This window comes from Chiloscyllium punctatum, chromosome 15, assembly GCF_047496795.1.
Source record: "Chiloscyllium punctatum isolate Juve2018m chromosome 15, sChiPun1.3, whole genome shotgun sequence".
NCBI classification, from domain to species: Eukaryota; Metazoa; Chordata; class Chondrichthyes; order Orectolobiformes; family Hemiscylliidae; genus Chiloscyllium; species Chiloscyllium punctatum.
In genome coordinates, this window is record NC_092753.1 from 97,259,721 (window position 1) to 97,277,286 (window position 17,566).

General features: G+C 45.2%; 1 protein-coding gene across 8 annotated transcripts in view; it reads left to right on the forward strand.

Annotated features, from left to right (window-relative positions):
* The window catches only part of robo2 (roundabout, axon guidance receptor, homolog 2 (Drosophila)), a 1,634,458-nt gene that overhangs the window by 1,439,335 nt on the left and 177,557 nt on the right, over positions 1-17,566 (forward strand). For all 8 annotated transcript variants that reach the window (XM_072585780.1, XM_072585785.1, XM_072585784.1 and 5 more), the window contains one exon: positions 5,203-5,374. In XM_072585780.1, the coding sequence (XP_072441881.1) occupies positions 5,203-5,374 (172 nt within the window). The remainder of the gene's footprint in view (positions 1-5,202; positions 5,375-17,566) is intronic.

Consider the following 17,566-nt stretch of genomic DNA (forward strand, 5'->3'; position numbering starts at 1 on the left):
TTGCAATTGGAGAGGTGGGGTTTGAGGGCAGAGGTGCGGGAGGTGAAGGAAATGCGTTGGAGGGCATTGTCAACCACATGTGAGGCGAAATTGCAGTCTTTGAAGAGGAAGGCCATCTGGAATGTTCTATGGTGGAATTCGTCCTCCTGGGAGCAGATGCAAGCGGAGGCAAGGTGGGAGGAGGTGTAGTCCAGATAGCTGTGGTAGTCGGTGGGTTTGTAGTAGATGTCTGTGTTGCGTTGGTCGCTGGAGATGGAGATGGAGAGGTCCAGGAAGGCGAGATGCTTCAGGTGAACTTGGGGTCGGGGTGGAAGGTGTCAGTGAAGGTGATGAACTGTTCAGCCTCCTCGTGGGAGCACGAGGTGGCGCTGATACAGTAATCGATGCAGCAGAGCAAAATGCGGGGAATGGTGCCGGTGTATCTGCAGATCCTTATGGTGTTCTTATCCCAGATCTAACCTTCCAACTCAGCACTGTCCTCTTGAACTGAACTACCTGTCCATCTCCCTTCCCACCTACCTGTACCACTCTCCTCTCTGACCTATCACCATCACCTCCACCTCCATCCACCTATCACATTCCCAGCTACCTTCCTCTCATCCCCACCCCCTTCCCATTTATCTCTCAGCACCCACAAGTCTCATTCCTGATGAAGAGCTTATGCCCGAAACATCGATTCTCCTGCTCCTCGGATGCTGTCTGACCTGCTGTGCTTTTTCCAGCACTACTCTCTCGACTCTGATCTCCAGCATCTGCAGGCATCACTGCCTCCTAGCCTAAATCCATGGACCTGCCTTTGGCCCATATCCCGTAATACCTTTGCTTAAAAAAAATTTCTATTGTAGATTTCAAATGAACTGATCCAGTACCCATGCCATTTGTGGAATTGAGTTCCAAACATCTCCCACCCTTTGTGTGTAGAAGTGCTTCCAATAATTCCTCCTGAATGGTCTGGCTGTAATTTGAAGACTAAGCCCCCTAGTTTGAGAATCTCCAACATAGTTTATCTTTTTCAGTTAAAATCTTAAAGACTTTAATCAGATCGCCCCTTAACCGTCTAAATTCTGGAGAAAACAGACACAATTTGTATAGTCTTCCCGTGTAACAACCCCTGACGTCCAAGTATTATTCTTGTAAACCTATTCCCTCCGTGGCCAATATATTCATCTGATGGGGACTGGAAAGCTTGATAAGAGGGGTAGGTTTTTAAGACGTGCTCCAGCTAATCTGATGTTGGCAGACATTATCACACAAGCCCTGTCACTGCCCTTTTAAGAACATCAAGAGTTAATCATTCAACCAGACAACTTTTACCGTGGGGATGTAATGAGAATAGATGGAGTGTGGACACAGTGTTTTTCAGGTGGGATTGCGACCAGTTAATAGAGGGTGAGCTGATAACTATACTGCCAAATAATGCAAGGTTAAGCATAATTTGTAGAACATAAGAGGCATCATTTGTTCGCTGCAGTGAGGACTAATGGCATCATCCTTGAATCTATCAGAGTGGACAATCCATCATTGGCTAATAAAAGTATGCATCTCTTAATTAAGTGGTGACATAATTTAAGGGAGTGGAAAAATTGCAGACTGTCTAATTGAAGAGCGTTAATTTGCTACTGTGACCTCCTGTGAAAGGGGGTGAAAATTTCAGGCTGTAACAGGCATGTGCAAAGAATCCCTGGGCTGTCAGACATCATTTGTCTAACGCCCAGGGATAAACAGTCCTGTCCTCAGCTCTGTCAATACTAACCCTCAAATGCTATGCAGTTCAAATCGCATCAATTTTAACCTGCTTTTCTGGGACCCCTCACTCTACCTGTGATCACCTTCAGCATTACCACCTTACAACCTCTGTGTTCCAATTCTGACTATTCCTGTGTCCCTGATTTTCATTGTTTTGAGCATCAATGGCCATACTTTCAATTGCCTGGATTCTCAGATGTGGAATTCCCTCCCTAAACTCTCTGGGTTACTGCTTCTCTCTGTCTCAATGCATCTCCCTCTCTCTGTATGTCTCCCTTTCTTTCTCCCTATCTCCCTCTTGCTTTCTGTCCCTGTATCTCACTCTTTCTCTCGCTTTCTCTATCTCTCTCTATCTTCATCTCCCTACATCTCATTCTCTCTATATCTATCTCTCTCTTCCTCTTTATCTCCTCCCATCTCGCTCTCTTTCTCTCTCTCTATCTCACTTTCTATCTTCATTTCTCTACATCTCTCTCTCTCTATATATATTTATATCTATCTCCCCATCTCTGTCTTTCTCTCGATCTTCCCCTCATCTCGCTCTCTCTCTCTATCTCATTTTTCTCTCTTTGTCTTCATCTCTCTATATTTCTTCCTTTCTCTATCTCCCTCTTTCTTTCTTTCTCTCTATGTCCCAGTCCCCATCTCTCTCTCTCTCTCTCTCTCTCTCTGTCCCTACCTCTTAATGACGCTGCTTAAAACCTCTCTCTCGGACCAAGAATTTGTGCGTCTGCCCAATGCCTGTTTAGGGAAAGTGATGTCATAGCTGTCTGTGCTCTTAGTAAATCCCAAGTTAACGTTCTTGGGTGATGGGTTCATATCCCACCCAGGCTGATGATGAAATTTAAACTTGATGAACAGAAGTTAGTCTAAAGGTGACCATAAAAACACTACCTATTGCTGTAAAAATCCATCTGGTTCACTAATGTCCTTCAGGGAAGGAATTCTGCCTCTCTCATCTTGTGAATCCTGATCCGCAGTAATATAGTTGACTCCCAACCGACCTCTAGGTATTTAATGGAAAGAACTAAAAATTACATGGCTAATCAATGACAAATGTTCATTAACACTCCGGTGTGGCTCCTATAGATATTTTCGAGCATTAAAGATGGCCGATGGTTAATCTTACTGAGAGTGAGGATTTGCAATTACCTTTCTGAGGGTCATTACCTCATTGATGGATTGATGCAAAATCTCCAAGACCTTGTCACTAGCGTGTGAGACGAGGGAGCACAGGGAGTGAACCTGTGGATCTCTCTACCACAGAAGGCTGGGGATGGCAAGTCACTGGATATATTCAAGAAACATATCTTCAAGGTCACTGACTCTCAAATGACCACTCTACACTTAGGAATGAGCAATAAATACTGACCTGGCCAGTGACGTCCATATCTGGTGAATAAATTAAAAAAGGGTTAGGTACATACTTACATTTCAAAGGTATTAAGGGCTGTGGAGAGAAAAAAGGCCAATGACGTTAAGACAGAGGGTCAGCCATGATCACATTGAATGGGGGGGGCACTTTCGAAAGGCTAAGTGACCTACTCCTGCTGCTAGTTTATATTAAATCACTGGGATTCAAGCTTTTTATTGAAAGAAAGAATTTGCATTTATATAACGCCTTTCACAACATCCAGTAATCCAAAGATTAGAACATGGTATTTTGTTGAAGTGCAGACATGGTTGAAATGTAGAGAGATGCAGTCACTGATTTGGGACATTCTATCCCCCTCCCCCGGCCACTCCCCACCTTGACAAAGCAGCAAGGTCACCAATCTCAGTGATATTGACTGATGGCCTAGCAAGAGCACCATGAACAGCCTTAGCAGCTCTTCACAGAGTGCTGTAGAATCTTCCACACCTAATTGAGAGGGCATGCAGGGACTCAGTCTAATGCCTCATCCAAATAGATAACAAGGTCCCCCTCCTCAGTACTGCACTGTGTACCCAGTTTGTGCAATCATGCCTTGCATGTGAAATTTGGACCCATCATCTTCTAATACATTGTAGTACCATCCACTGAGTCCCGGCTAACACCAAATCCACCTGATACGGTTGCACTATTTGAAACACATAGCTAGGCTGTAAACTATTAGTGTTGATGATATGGAGGTGCCAGTTGGACTATAACCTAGTGTTGTGTGATGTTGAACTGTGGGTGTTGAGGTATCATGAGGCATGGGGAACTCTGCAGGAAGGAACTTGATTTCCTTCCCTGCTCTGTACACTTCAGTAATCCTCAGGTGGCAACATATCTCACGGACCCACTCTGTCTCCTCCTGTGTCTCTGCTTGAACCTGAAGTTGCTGGAGTTGAGAAGAGTTCAAGGTGATCTGAATGGAAATAAAATCAAATTGTTAAGGGGCTTTACAGGGTCAATGTGGAGTATACATTTCGGAATGTTTAGGATAAATCCAAAGTTATGACCTCAGGGAAAGAGGTCAGCCACTCTGAACTGCGATGACAAGAGCTTCCTTCAATTCCCAAATGTTGGGAATGTTTGGAGTTCTCAACAGCAAAGGATTGTGAATGTTGCTGTGGTTCTAGAGGACATGGTTGAGATAATATCTCCAGTACCGGTCAGTCTATTTACAGAAGGATGGAAGCAGTTCAGAGAAGATTTATCAAACTAATCCCTGGGTTTACTCATGAGTAAAGGCTAGATCGGCTGGGGCTGTATCCTGTGGAGTTTAGAGCAGTCAGAGGTGACTTAATTGAAACATCTAAGATGCTGAGAGGATTTGACCAGATGGATGTTGAAGGGATGTTTCCTTTTGTGGGAGAATCTAGAACTGGGGGGGGGGGGGGGGGGGGGGGGTCACGCCGTTTCAAACTAAGGGGCACCAGTTTAAAACATAGATGAGAAAACATGCTTTTCCCTCAGCAGTTTGTAGGGTTTTGGAATTCCCTTCCTCAAAAGGCAGAGGGAGATATAACCTCAGTTCCCACTAAGATGAAAGATTATCAAGGGTTATGCAGGAATGTAGGGTTGAGGTTCAGATCAGATCAGCCACGATCTCAATGGTTAGGCAGAATGGGCTTGAAGTACCGAGGGACCTAGTCTTGTTCCTTGTTTGTATCTTCAAGACAGAGGTGCATATGTTTCTGTCCTGAAGGGAATTAAGGAAAGCGTGAGGAGATAGATTTGAGATGGATGATCAGTGACAGTGTCTCTAAATTGTTACAGTGCAAAAGGGGGCCATTGGATCAATCGTGCCTGCGCAGGTTCAATCCCCCGAGTGCCTATCTCCTGCCTTTTCCCATATCTGCACGCCATTTCAATCCAAGTAATCACCCAATGTCATGTTCATTTCAAGTAGGAGAGCAGGCTCAATGCGATGAATTTATTTATTACCCTCTTCTACTCTGATGTTCTTAAAGGCAGTGTTCTCTTGGTGAGTGCGTGAGCAGTGTTGGACAGCCTGCAATGAATTTTTTTTCCCTTCTTCTCTCTAGAACCTACTGTTTCCGAACCAGCCTCCCCAGCCTTCAAGTAGATTTGCCGTCTCCTCAGCTGGTGACCTCACCATCACCAACATCCAGAGGTCGGACGCTGGCTACTACATCTGTCAGGCCTTGACTGTGGCGGGAAGCATCCTGGCTAAGGCTCAGCTGGAGGTCACAGATGGTAAGCAAGGGCTGCCAAAAAGGTAACGTGAACCCTGTAGGCCTCACCAAGGGTCACAGGTTCAAACCGAGGGTTAAGGGGGAAGGAGGAAGGAGGGTGTGGAAAGAGGCATCGCATTGTCGAACTTAGTGGTAAGTTCTTCCTGCCACACATAGGGCAGTCAACAAAATGAACAAGAACAATAAGAATTCACATTTAGAAAATCTACGGAAAGGTTAAAGTAGGAGGTTAGTGGAGGTGATGGCCTTGTGATATTATCACTGGACCTCTAATCCTGAGACAAGGGTAATATTCCAGGGAGCTGCCATGGTAGACCGTGGAATTGAAATTCAATTTTTGTTTTAAGTTTGCAATCAAGACTTTTATGATGACCATGAAACCACTTTTGATGGTTGGGAAAATCCATCCTGTTCATTAATGTACTTCAGGGAAGGAAACTGCCATCCTGGTCTGGTCTACATGTAACTCCAGACTCCCAGCAATGTGGTTGACTCTTAACTGCCCTCTGGGCAGTTAGGGATGGGCAATAAATGCTGGCCCAGCCAGTGACACCCTCATCCCGTGAATAATTGAAAATGAAATAAGGGGCTGCAGTTATGAGGAAGAGTTGAAAAATTTAAGGACTATCCTCCATACATCAAGACAGGTCAAGCAGTCATCCGACTGAGGTTTTTAGGAAGTGAGAGATTTCAATAGGACACATCTACATGTTTTGTGCAAGTATCTGTTTGTTTATGTACCTGTGCACGCGTGTGCGTATTGATTTATGTTTATCTGTTTTATCTGAAAGTGTGAGTATTTTTGAGTCTATGTATTTGGCAAAGAGGAACTAGAGTTGGTCACTCAGCCTGACAAGCCTGCCTCTGCATTTCATAGCTCATTAACACTTCAGTACCTTCTAACCACCTACCACCTCCTAACCCTGAACGCCGCTGGTAATCAGAAGCTGGAACAAAGACAGACGTTGCTGGAAAAGCTCTGCAGGTCTGGCAGCATCTGTGGAGTGAACTCAGAGTTAACATTAAGTGACCCTTCCTCAAAACTCATTGGAACGGATGTGATGGAGATGGAGGAGCTGGGAGAATGGAATAGACTCTTTCCAGGAAGCGGGTTCTGAGGAGGTTCGTCATGGTAACTGTGGAAATCAGTGGCAGCCTATCCCCAGAAATGGAAACAGAGGTATTGAGGAAGGGAAGGGAGGAGTCAGAGATGGATCAGGTGAAGCTGAGTGGGGGGGGGGAGGTGGTGAGAATTGGAAGCAAAATTGATTAAATCTTCCAACTCTGGACTAGAGAGCAAGGCAGCACCGGTGATATCATCGATGTCCCAGAGAAAACGTTGTGGATGGGGGCCGGAATAGAAACCGAAAGAACAATGGATGCTGTAAATCAGAGAAATTGGTGGAAAAGCTCAGCAGGTCTGGCAGCATCTGTGGAGAGAACTCAGAGTTAACGCTAAGTGACCCTTCCTCCGAACTCAGATACGACAGAGACAGAGCAACTGGGAGAATGGAATAGCGTCTTTCCAGGAAGCGAAGATGTTGCATCTGGGTAACTGTGGGAGTCGGTGGGTTTAAAGTGGATATTAATAGCCAGTCTATCCCCAAAAATAGAAACAGAGATATTGAGGAAGGGAAGGGATAGAGCTGATGAAGGTGAGAATGGAAGAGGAATCAGAAGTGAAATTGATTAACCTTTCCAATCTTGGATGAGAGAGGGAAGCAGCACTGAGATCATCGATGATTCGGAGAAAGAATGGTTGGTGGGGTCGGAGGAGTACTGGAACAGGGAGTGTTCCACATACCCCATAAAGAGACAGACATCACTGCGGCCCACGCGGATACCCACGGTCACCCCCTGACTGGAATAAAATGGGAGGAGTTAAAGGAGAAGTTGTTGAGGGTGAGGACGAGCTCAGCTGGGTGGGGAAGGGTGGGAGGTGAGGACAGGCAGGGGAGGGTGGGAGGTGGGGACGGGCGGGGGAGGGTGAGGGTGGGGTGGCAGGTCTGGGCGGGGCTGGGGCCAAGCAGGGTAGGGTGGGGGAGGGTGGAGCATGGGGGGGTGGAGGATGGAGAAGGATGGTAGGGGTATGGTGATGGTTCAGGGCTTTCCTCCAGGAAGAAACAGAGAGCCCTGCGCCCATCCTGGGGTGGGGATGGGCTTGTGAAGGGATTACACTCCCATGGGGAAGGGAAGGTGGCTGGAGACAGCAAACTGGAAATTCCCAAACTGGCATAAAGTGTTTAACGAATCGCAGATGTTAGTGAGAAGGGACTGGACCAGGAAGGAGTTAGGGTAGGAAGGGATGGCAGGAGCAGGCAGAAACAATGGGTCTGCCTGGGGAGTCCTGTTTTGGGAACAAGGTAGATGTGAGCTGTGCGGGATCGGGGGGGTTATCAGATTGGAAGCGGTGGGGCAAGATCACCAGATGAAATGAGGTCGGTGTCTGTGGCTGATACAATGGCCTGATGTTCCATGTTGGGGTCACGATCCAGAGGGAGGTTGGAGGAGAGGTATCTGAGAGATGGTGCTCAGCCTCTGCAGTGTAGAGGTCAATCCGCCAGGCAACTACAGCACCATCCTTATCGGCAGCTTAATGACAAAGTCAGGGTTGGATCTGAGAGCACAGTGTGCAGCCAGTTCCCAGGAGGACAGAGTGGAATGGGTAATGGGGGGGAATGGCGGGGAACAGAGGAATTGAGGTGACCAATGTCAGGTCGACAATTCTCGATGAACAGATGGAGGTAAAAGGCCAGAGAGAGGGGTCCAGGTGGAGGGAGAGTGTTGGAGCTGGGAGAAGGCGTCTGTGGGACGGGGAGAGAACTCTTACCCAAAGAAACTGTTGTCCATGGAGGCAGTGGAAGAAGAGTTCAACATCATGTCTTGCCCGAAATTCATTAATGTGTGGACACAGGTACGTTTCTAATCTGGAAACAAGAGCCAGAGCCACTCGGACTGGTGTGATGAAGCACTTTTGATCAGAGAGGGCAGTGGAAATCTGGAACCTCTCTCCCATTAACTGGATCCAGGCCAGACCCTGAACTCTCAAACAAGTGGTGATTTTTATCTTTGAACATTAGTTGATGTTCAGGATGTAGTCCTACAGACGTTTTGACTCCTAACTAGTGTCCTGGCTGACTCTATTCATAACCTGTGAACCAAATTCGCCCAAATTGGCTGCCCTTGAAAGAAGCAGAATAACAAAAGACAAAAACTCCCAAAGCAAACTTACCGATTGAAATTTGTTTGGGGATGGGGTGGGGGTGATGATGTAATCCAACCCCAACGGTACCCACCGGTCACAGAATGCTGCAGGCCTTCCTGTAGACTCTGAATGCTTGCCCCCTCAGGCCATCCAGGTCATTACAGTTAAGAGGCACTGACTCTTTTTATACTGTCTTGGTTCAATAAATCAAACCAAATTAAACCTAACAAACAAGTAATAGCCCATAAGTGATAGCCCATAAGGCTAGAAGACACAGGAGCAGATGAAGACCATTCAGCCCATCGAGTCTGCTCTGTCATTCAATGAGATCATGGCTGATCTGATCAGCCTCAATTCCACTCTTCTGCCTCTTCCACATAACCCTTTATTCCCTCATTGACTATCTGTCTATCTCAGCCTCGAATATACTGAACGACCCACCCTCAACATCCCTCTGCAGGACAGAATTCCACAGATTCACTTCCCTCTGAGAGAGATTGCTCCTCATCTCTGCATTAAATGTGTAATCTTTTATTCCGAGCCTATCCCCTCTGCACCTAGACTCTTCCCTTGAAGGTGCACTGTAATGAAAGAAAATCTGAAAAGAAGACTTACAAATTTAAATTAAAATTGAGTCACGGGGTGGATTATTGAGGTAACACAAAGGGCTTCAGGGTAACAGCAAGCACTGGGTGCTGCCCCTGTCCATATACATAATAATGAAAGAGCAGTAATAAGGTTCTCTATAATATGTGATCCTATTCTTCAATCAAACAATGTCCATTGCTTGTGTATCCTCAGCAACATAATCAAAAGCCACTAATGTCTCCCACAGCCTGCACAGACATCTCCTACATGATCACAGTGACTACACTTCAAAAAAATATTTCATTAGCTGCAAATATGCTTTGGGATAGCCGGAGGTTGTGAAATCATTGTCAAAATAAATAATCGAGTAAAACGTAATGAACAGAAGCAGCCTTTGGCTGGCAGCCCATGGGGCTGCTCTATCAGGCAATGTGATCACGGCACATCCCACCCTACATTTCAACACTAGCCCCACATCCCGGGTTTTCATTTAGTGTCCAAGAAACCTATTATTCTCAGACTTGAGGTCACTCGACGGCGCATCCTGCGCAGTTCTCCGGAGTGGAGAATTCACTCACCTCTGAGGGAAGAAATTCTTTCCTCATTTCATCCTGAAGTAGCTGACTCCTAATGTTGAATCTGTAACCACCCTCCCCCCCACCCCCGCCACCCGCCTCCCTGGGTCCTGGATTCTCTATCCCGGTAACTATGTTTTCAGAATCCATCTTGTCAACCTCTTCAGGATGTTATATGTTTGATTCAATCCTGCTGTCTCCAGGGGGTATGGGCCTTGTTTGCTCAGCCTCTCCTCACATACCAACTCGCTCATAGAGTCATCAGGATCAGGGGAGGCAATGGCCTAGTAGCATTATTGCTGGACTATAGCCCAGAGACTGAGTTAATGAGCTTGGAGCAGAAGTTCAAATCCTATCATGGTGGAATTTGAATTCAATTCAAAAATAAAATCTGGGTTTTGGGGTCGAATTAAACTTGAATATTTTTTCGATCATCAGGGAAAACCCATCTGGTTCACTCATGTCCTTTAGGGAAGGCATCTGCCATCCTCACCTGGTCTGGCCGACATGTGACTCCAGACCCACAGCAATGTGGTTGACTCTCAACTGCCCTCTGGGCAATTAGGGATGGGCAATAAATACTGCCTGGCCATTGATGCCCTCATCCTGTGAATGAATAAAGAAAAATAGAGATCTACAGCGCAGAAAAACGTCCTTCACCCTGTTGAATCTATGCCAGTTAAAAACAACCATCTAATTACTTTAATCCCAATTTCCAGCAATTGGCCCACAGCCTTGTATCACCTGACATCGCAAATGACACATGTGAATACTTCTTTATTGTTGTGAGTGTTTCTGCCGTTACCACCCTGACAGGCAGTGTGTTCCGGAGAATTATCTGAAGAATTAGTCCCGTGAATCCTCATCATAATCTCTTTGAGGAAGGTATATATTCCCAAGGTAAAGAGATTAAAATTGCACACAGTACTTCAGGTGTGGTCTCACCAAAGTTCAATAACTACAATAAGACCTTTTTACTCTTACTCTTCGTAATGAAGGCTACAAATTATTTAGATTCCTAATTACGTGCTGTGCCTAAAGATGAACCTTGTCTGAATCATGTACAAATGCAGACAGAGCCCTTGGAGTACTAACATTTCCCAGCTTCTCACCATGTAAAAAACATCTGGCATTCTTGCAATTTTCCACCCAAACCTTCACAAGGCTCCACTTTAAACTCTATATGCCCCAACCTTGGGTCCTCACTGATCTGTATCTTTCCTCAACCTCTTTGTATCCTTCCCATCCACCTACCTGTCTGTCATCAGTAAGCTTGAAGGTATTATCTTCAGTCCCCTCATCGAGAACATAGTACAGACCCTTCAGCCCTCGATGTTGCGCCAACCTGTGGAACCAATCTGAAGCTCATCTATCCTACACTATTCCATTTTCATCCATATGTTCATCCAATGCCCATTTAATTTCCCTTAAAGTTGGCGAGTCTACTACTGTTACAGGCAGGCCGTTCCATGCCCCACTACTCTCTGAGTAAAGAAACTACCTCTGACATCTGTCCTGTATCTATCACCCCTCAATTTAAAGCTATGTCCCCTCATGCTATCCATCACCATCCGAGGTAAAAGGCTCTCCCTGTCCACCCTATCTAACCTGCTGATTATCTTATATGTCTCTATTAAGGCACCTCTCAACCTTCTCTCTAACAAAACCAGCCTCAAGTCCCTCAGCCTCTCCTCATAAGACCTTCCCTCCTTACCAGGCAACATCCTAGTAAATCTCTTCTGCACCCTTTCCAATGCTTCTACATCCTTCTTATAATGCAGCGACCAGACCTGTACGCAATACTCCAAGTGCGACCGCACCAGAGTTTTGTACAGCTGCAGCATGTCCTCGTGGCTCCGAAACTCAATCCCTCTACCAATAAAAGTTAACACACTGTATGCTTTCTTCACAACCCTATCAACCTCGGTGGCAACTTTCAGGGAGCTATGGACATGGACACCAAGATCTCTCTGCTCATCCACACTATCAAGAATCTTACCATTATCCCAGTACTCTGCATTCCTGTTACTCCTTCAAAAGTGAATCATCTCACACTTTTCTGCATTAAACTCAATTTGTCACCTCGCAGCCCAGCTCTGTGGCTTATCTATGTTCCTCTCTAACCTGTAACAGCTTTCCACATTGTCCACAACTCCACCAACTTTAGTGTCATCCACAAATTTACTAACCCATCCTTCTATGCCTTCATCCAGGTCATTTATAAAAATGACAAACAGCAGTGGCCCCAAAACAGATGCTTGTAATACACCACTAGTAACTGAATTCCAGGATGAACATTTCCCATCAACCACCACCCTCCGTCTTCTTTCAGCTCGCTAATTTCTGATCCAAACCGTTAAATCGCCCTCAATCCCATGCCTCCGTATTTTGTGTAATAGCCTACCATGGGGAACCTTATCAAACACCTTACTGAAATCCATGTACACCACATCAACCGCTTTACCCTCATCCACCTGTTTGGTCATCTTCTCAAAGAACTCAATAAGGTTTGTGAGGCACGACCTGCCCTTCACAAAATGGTGTTGACTACCCCTAATTAACTTATTCCTTTCGAGATGATTATAAATCCTATCTCTTCGAATCCTTTCCAAAACTTTGCCCTCAACAGAACTAAGGCTCACTGGTCTATAATTACCAGGGTTGTCTTTACTCAACCCACGTACAAGGGGACAACATTTGCTATCCTCTAGTCTTCTGGCACTATTCCTGTAGACAATGATGACATAAAGCCAAAGCCAAAGACTCTGCAATCTCTTCCATAGATTCCCAGAGAATCCTAGGATAAATCCCATCTGGCCTAGGGGACTTAGCTATTTTCACACTTTCCAGAACTGCTAACACCTCCTCCTTACGTACCTCAATCCAGTCTAGTCTAATAGCCCGTATCTCAGCATTCTCCTCGATAACATTGTCTTTATCCAGTGTGAATGCTGGTGAAATAAATTCATTTAGCAGCTCTCCTATCTCTTTGCTCTCCCTGCACAACTTCCCACTACTGTCCTTGACAGGCCCTAATCGTATTCTGGTCATCCTTTAATTCCTGACATACCTGTAGAAAGCTTTAGGGTTTTCCTTGATCCTATCTGCCAAAGACTTCTCATGTCCTTCTCCTGGCTCTTCTTAGCTCTCTCTTTAAGTCCTTTCTGGCTAACTTGTAACACTCAAGTGCTCTAACTTAGCCTTCATGCCTCATCTTTACATAGGTAAAAATCACACAGCACCAGGTTATAGTCCAACAGGTTTATTTGAAAGCATGTGCTTTCAGAGCACTGCTCCTTCATCAGGTGATTGGTGGAGGTTAAGATCATGCTTACAGAATTTATAGCCAAAGGAGTCTATGTCATGGACATCTCCATGACACTGGATTCCAAATCATTCACATAGATTGTAACTAACTGAGGCCCCAAATCTCTGAGACCTTCCCAACATGGTGGAAGGTTCCACTGAAGCATTCAGGAGGGTATTGGATGGTAAATTGGATAGACATGGTGTGCAGGGATATGGAGGAAAAGGCAGGAGATAGGCATGAGAGAATAAAACTAATGCAGGCACGATGGATCGAATGGCCTCCTTCTGTGTGATAGCAGTTATTTGATTCTATGGTTTCACACACCTCTGGAGCATGTGGGATGTGAACTTTGGTCTTCCAGCTGAGAAGCAAAGGCAATACCACCGTGTTACAAGATTCCCTTTTTTTCTACCCAATGTCAGTTTTACGACTTTATGGAACTTGGCGTCGCTGGCTCAGTATTTGTTGCCCGTCCCTAGTTGCCCTTTGATAAAATAGTGGTGACCTGCCTTCTTGAACCTCTGTAGTCCTTTCGTGAAACCCACAGTGCTGCGAGTGAGTGAGTTCCAGGATTTTGACCCAGTGACAGCGAAGGAGTAGTGTAAGAGTTCAAGACCAGAAAGACTTGGAAGAGATTTGCTGTTGGACTGGCAAGTCATTTGTGGGAGAAAGCAGGAACAGGGGATTGAGTTGGACAGTCAGCCATGATCATATCGAATGGTGGAGCAGGCTCGAAAGGCCGAATGGTCTACTCCTGCTCCTAGTTGCTGTGTTTGCTTGTTATATCCTGCCAAGCAGGAAATGTCTTGCTTATTCCTCTTTCTGCCTTCTGTGTATTAATCAGTCCATGTTACCCCAATCTCAAAGGTGCTTAGAAAAGCAAAATACTGTTGGAAATCTGAAACAAACAGAGGAAGTACTGAAGAAACTCAGCAAGTCAAGGAGCACCTGTGGAGAGAGAAACAGTATTAATATTTCGCGTCCCTACAGAAATTTTCTTCAGAAATGCGCCCTAATTTTGTTCAATAGCCTCTTATTGAACTCTTTGAATCCACTGGCTACCCTTTATCCATCTTACTCGTTAATTTCTCCAAAATCTAACTGATTTGTGAGGTCCATATCCCCTTCCAAAAGTCCATGTTGACTCCAGCTCTGATTTTCTCAGCTGTGATTTAGTTAATGGCTCCTTCTTTTCAAAGGTTCCAAGTTCAGGATTGGAACAGGCGGCTAGTTTATTCAGCCAGCACAAACTCAGTGGGCTGAATGGCCTCTTTCTCTCTATGCTGTAAATGTTTTGATGATTCTTGCTCCCACTCTGGGGCTTGAGCATGGAAAACTGAGGGTTGACCTACTGGCACACTACTGAGGGAGTGCTGTTCTGTTGGTGGTGCCACCTTTTGAATCCACCTTGCCTGCTCAGGTGGATGTCAACCATTCAATGGTACTCGTTCAAAGAAAGGGGAGAGGAATTCTCTCCGGTGTTCTGGCGAATCCTCATGCCTCAATCAACATTATAAAACCAGAATAAACACACACACCATGGGTGCTGGGGAAGAAAATAAGCACTACCGCAGTTAGGCAGTAGTGTGGGGGTTAAAAAGGGGGGAAAAAAAATAAAATCAACAGAGCATATCACACAGCATTGCCTTTTGTGAAGGGCACTGCTTGTCACTGAAAAGAACAAAAAAAACCCTGAATAAATGGCCATTATGAAACTGCTTTCTAAGGGACCATGCTGTGCATAAACTGATGTCTCCACAACAGTGGCCACACTTCAATAAGGTCACCCCTCAGCCTCCGACACTCCAGGGAAAACGCTCCAGCCTATTCAGCCTCTCTTTGTAGCTCGAACCCTCCAACCCTGGCAACATCCTTGTAAATCTTTCACCACATCCTTCCCATAGCAGGAAGACCAGAGTGCAATATTCCACTATTGATGACAAGCTGAGTTACAGTATTCTGGTTCTCCCTTTCCCTCCTTTTTATTTGTAACAGCTGGAATATTGTTCCAATCTGGGGAATGCAAATGGACCAATGTCAGTGTGTCCACTTCTACCACCATTGATTCTGTTTAATGTCTACAATACGGGTTGTCAGGTCGAGAAAATCCGTCAAATTTACGTTCCATTAATTATTCCAGGGCTAGTGCTTCACAAACAAAATTATCATTTTAGGTTTTGGTGTGAAATTGTGAACATTGGCACAAAAGACACAAATATTTGTTAAATGTGTCGGCTGGCTCTTTATTTCTCAGTATAATTGCTGCTGTCTCTCCTTGCGAAGGCCTGGCATTTACTTTTGCTAATCTCTTCCTTTTCGCATTCCGGTCGAATGCAATCTGATTCATGTCTTTCTCAATAAGAACAGGGTGGGGCTGCGGGTGATGGACAGCTTTAGATCAGTGTTAATCCCCTCCCTCACAGTTTATAATCTTGCTTCTCAATGCCCTGTTCATCCTATTAGTTATGGCTGATAGATTGCTTCAGAGGAGGCCATAAGTGCAGAGTAAACCCAATCATTAAGACGTTTTTAGCTGAGGATTTGTTTGGAGATCCTTCTTCTTGCTTTTTGATCTGAGCTCTTACAAGGACTGCTTGATTGGGAAATCTTCCAGTACTTGGAAATCATATATACCAGGATTAACTACCATCACACTAGAGTGAGCCAGTACACAAGTCTTTACACGTAATGCTGCTTTTTTCTCTTGTTGTTCCACACGGAGGGTTTTCATCCTCAGTTTCTTATTCGGGTCGAAGACATTGAGGGGTGGGGCGTGGGAAGGGGGAAGATTTGATGCTGCAACATCCGCCCCTTCAATCCCAAACCGGAGTGAATCAGGCCCTTTAGAGAAACCCATTGCGAGTTACACAGAGCTCCCCACTACCCACAATGCTTAGGTGTTGGCTGACCCAATGGCTGGGTCATTGGCAGGGTGGGGGCAAAGAACCCACAAGGGACTTTCCTGGGTCAGGGAGGGAGAAAGCCAATATAATCCATGCTTCTCATTGGTCACCACTTCTATAAATCAATGGTTCAAGATATATTGGTCTTCATTGCAGGAGATTTTGGGTACAGGTATAAGGATGTCTTGCTGCAGTTATGCATGGCCTTGGTGTGACCACACCTTCACATCATTTGTTTATGGGATGTGGGCATCTCTGGCTGGGCCAGCATTTATTATCCGGAGGGCAATTAAGAGTCAACCACATTGCTATGAGCCTAGAGTCACATATAGGCCAGACCAGGTAAGGATGGCAGAATCTTAGAGAGTACTGAGGAACAGGGGGAACTTGATGTACAAGTTCATATATCCCCAAAGGTGTAAACACAGACAGACAGGTTGGAGAAGAAGATGAGATGCTTGCCTTCATTAGCTAGTGAAAAATATAGGAGCAAGGAAGTCTTGTTACAACTTTATAAGGCATTGGTTAGGCCACAGGTGGAATACTGTTTGCAGTTCTTGTTGCCACAATGTTGGAAGCCCAAATGATTGCATTGGACAGGGAGCAGAGGAGATTCACCAGAATACCTCCGAGGATGGGAAAGTCTCAGTGTTGAGAAGAGACTGGAAAGGCTGGGCTTGTTTTCTCTGGAACACATGAGGCTGAGGGGGGAATCTGATCGAAAAAATGGAAAATGAGGTAGACATAGACAGTAGATTCTGAGAATTCTTTCCCTTTCGCAAATGAGTCTCAGACCAGAGGGCATGAGGTGATGGTGAGGGGTAAGTAGATTAGAGTGGACTAAGGAAAAATATTTTCACCCAAATGGTGGTAGAAGTAGGGAACACACTGCCTGAGAGGGTGATGGAGGAAGGTACTCTCGCAACATTTTAGAAGCAATTGGATGAGCGCTTAAAGTGCCAAGTCATAGTTGGTTATGGGACACAGGTTGGTAAATGGGATTGGTGTAGTTTCTTGGTCAGCATATACATGATGGGCTGAAGAGCTTGTTTCTATGCTGCATGACTCTATCACTCTATTTCCTTCCTTCAAGGACATTAGTGAATCAGATAGATTTTTAAGACAATCAATGGTAGTTTCACAGTCACCGCTAAACCAGCTTTTTTTAAATTCCAGAATTTTATCTAGACCCAGTGAGCGTAGTGTGAGAATGAAGGGCAGACTGTGAGGAAGCACTCCTACACACAAAGGATGGGAGACGTTTGGAACTCTCCTCCATCAGTGACAGTGGATCAATTGTAAATTTTAAATCTGAGATATAAGATTTTTGTTAAGCAAAGGTATTTGGACCAAAGGCAGGTATGTGGAGTTAGGCCACTGAACAGCCATGATCTCATTGAACGGTGGAACTGGTTGGAGGGGCTGAATGGCCTACTTGTGTTCCTGTATTCCTGTTGAATTCAAATGTCACCAACTGCCATGGGTGGGATTTTAACCAAAGCCCAAAGAACGTTGACCTGAGATTCTGGATTACTAGACCAATGACCTGGAGAATTGTGTGCAGTTTTGATCTCCTGACCCAAGGGAATGTACTTGCCCCAGGAAGAATATA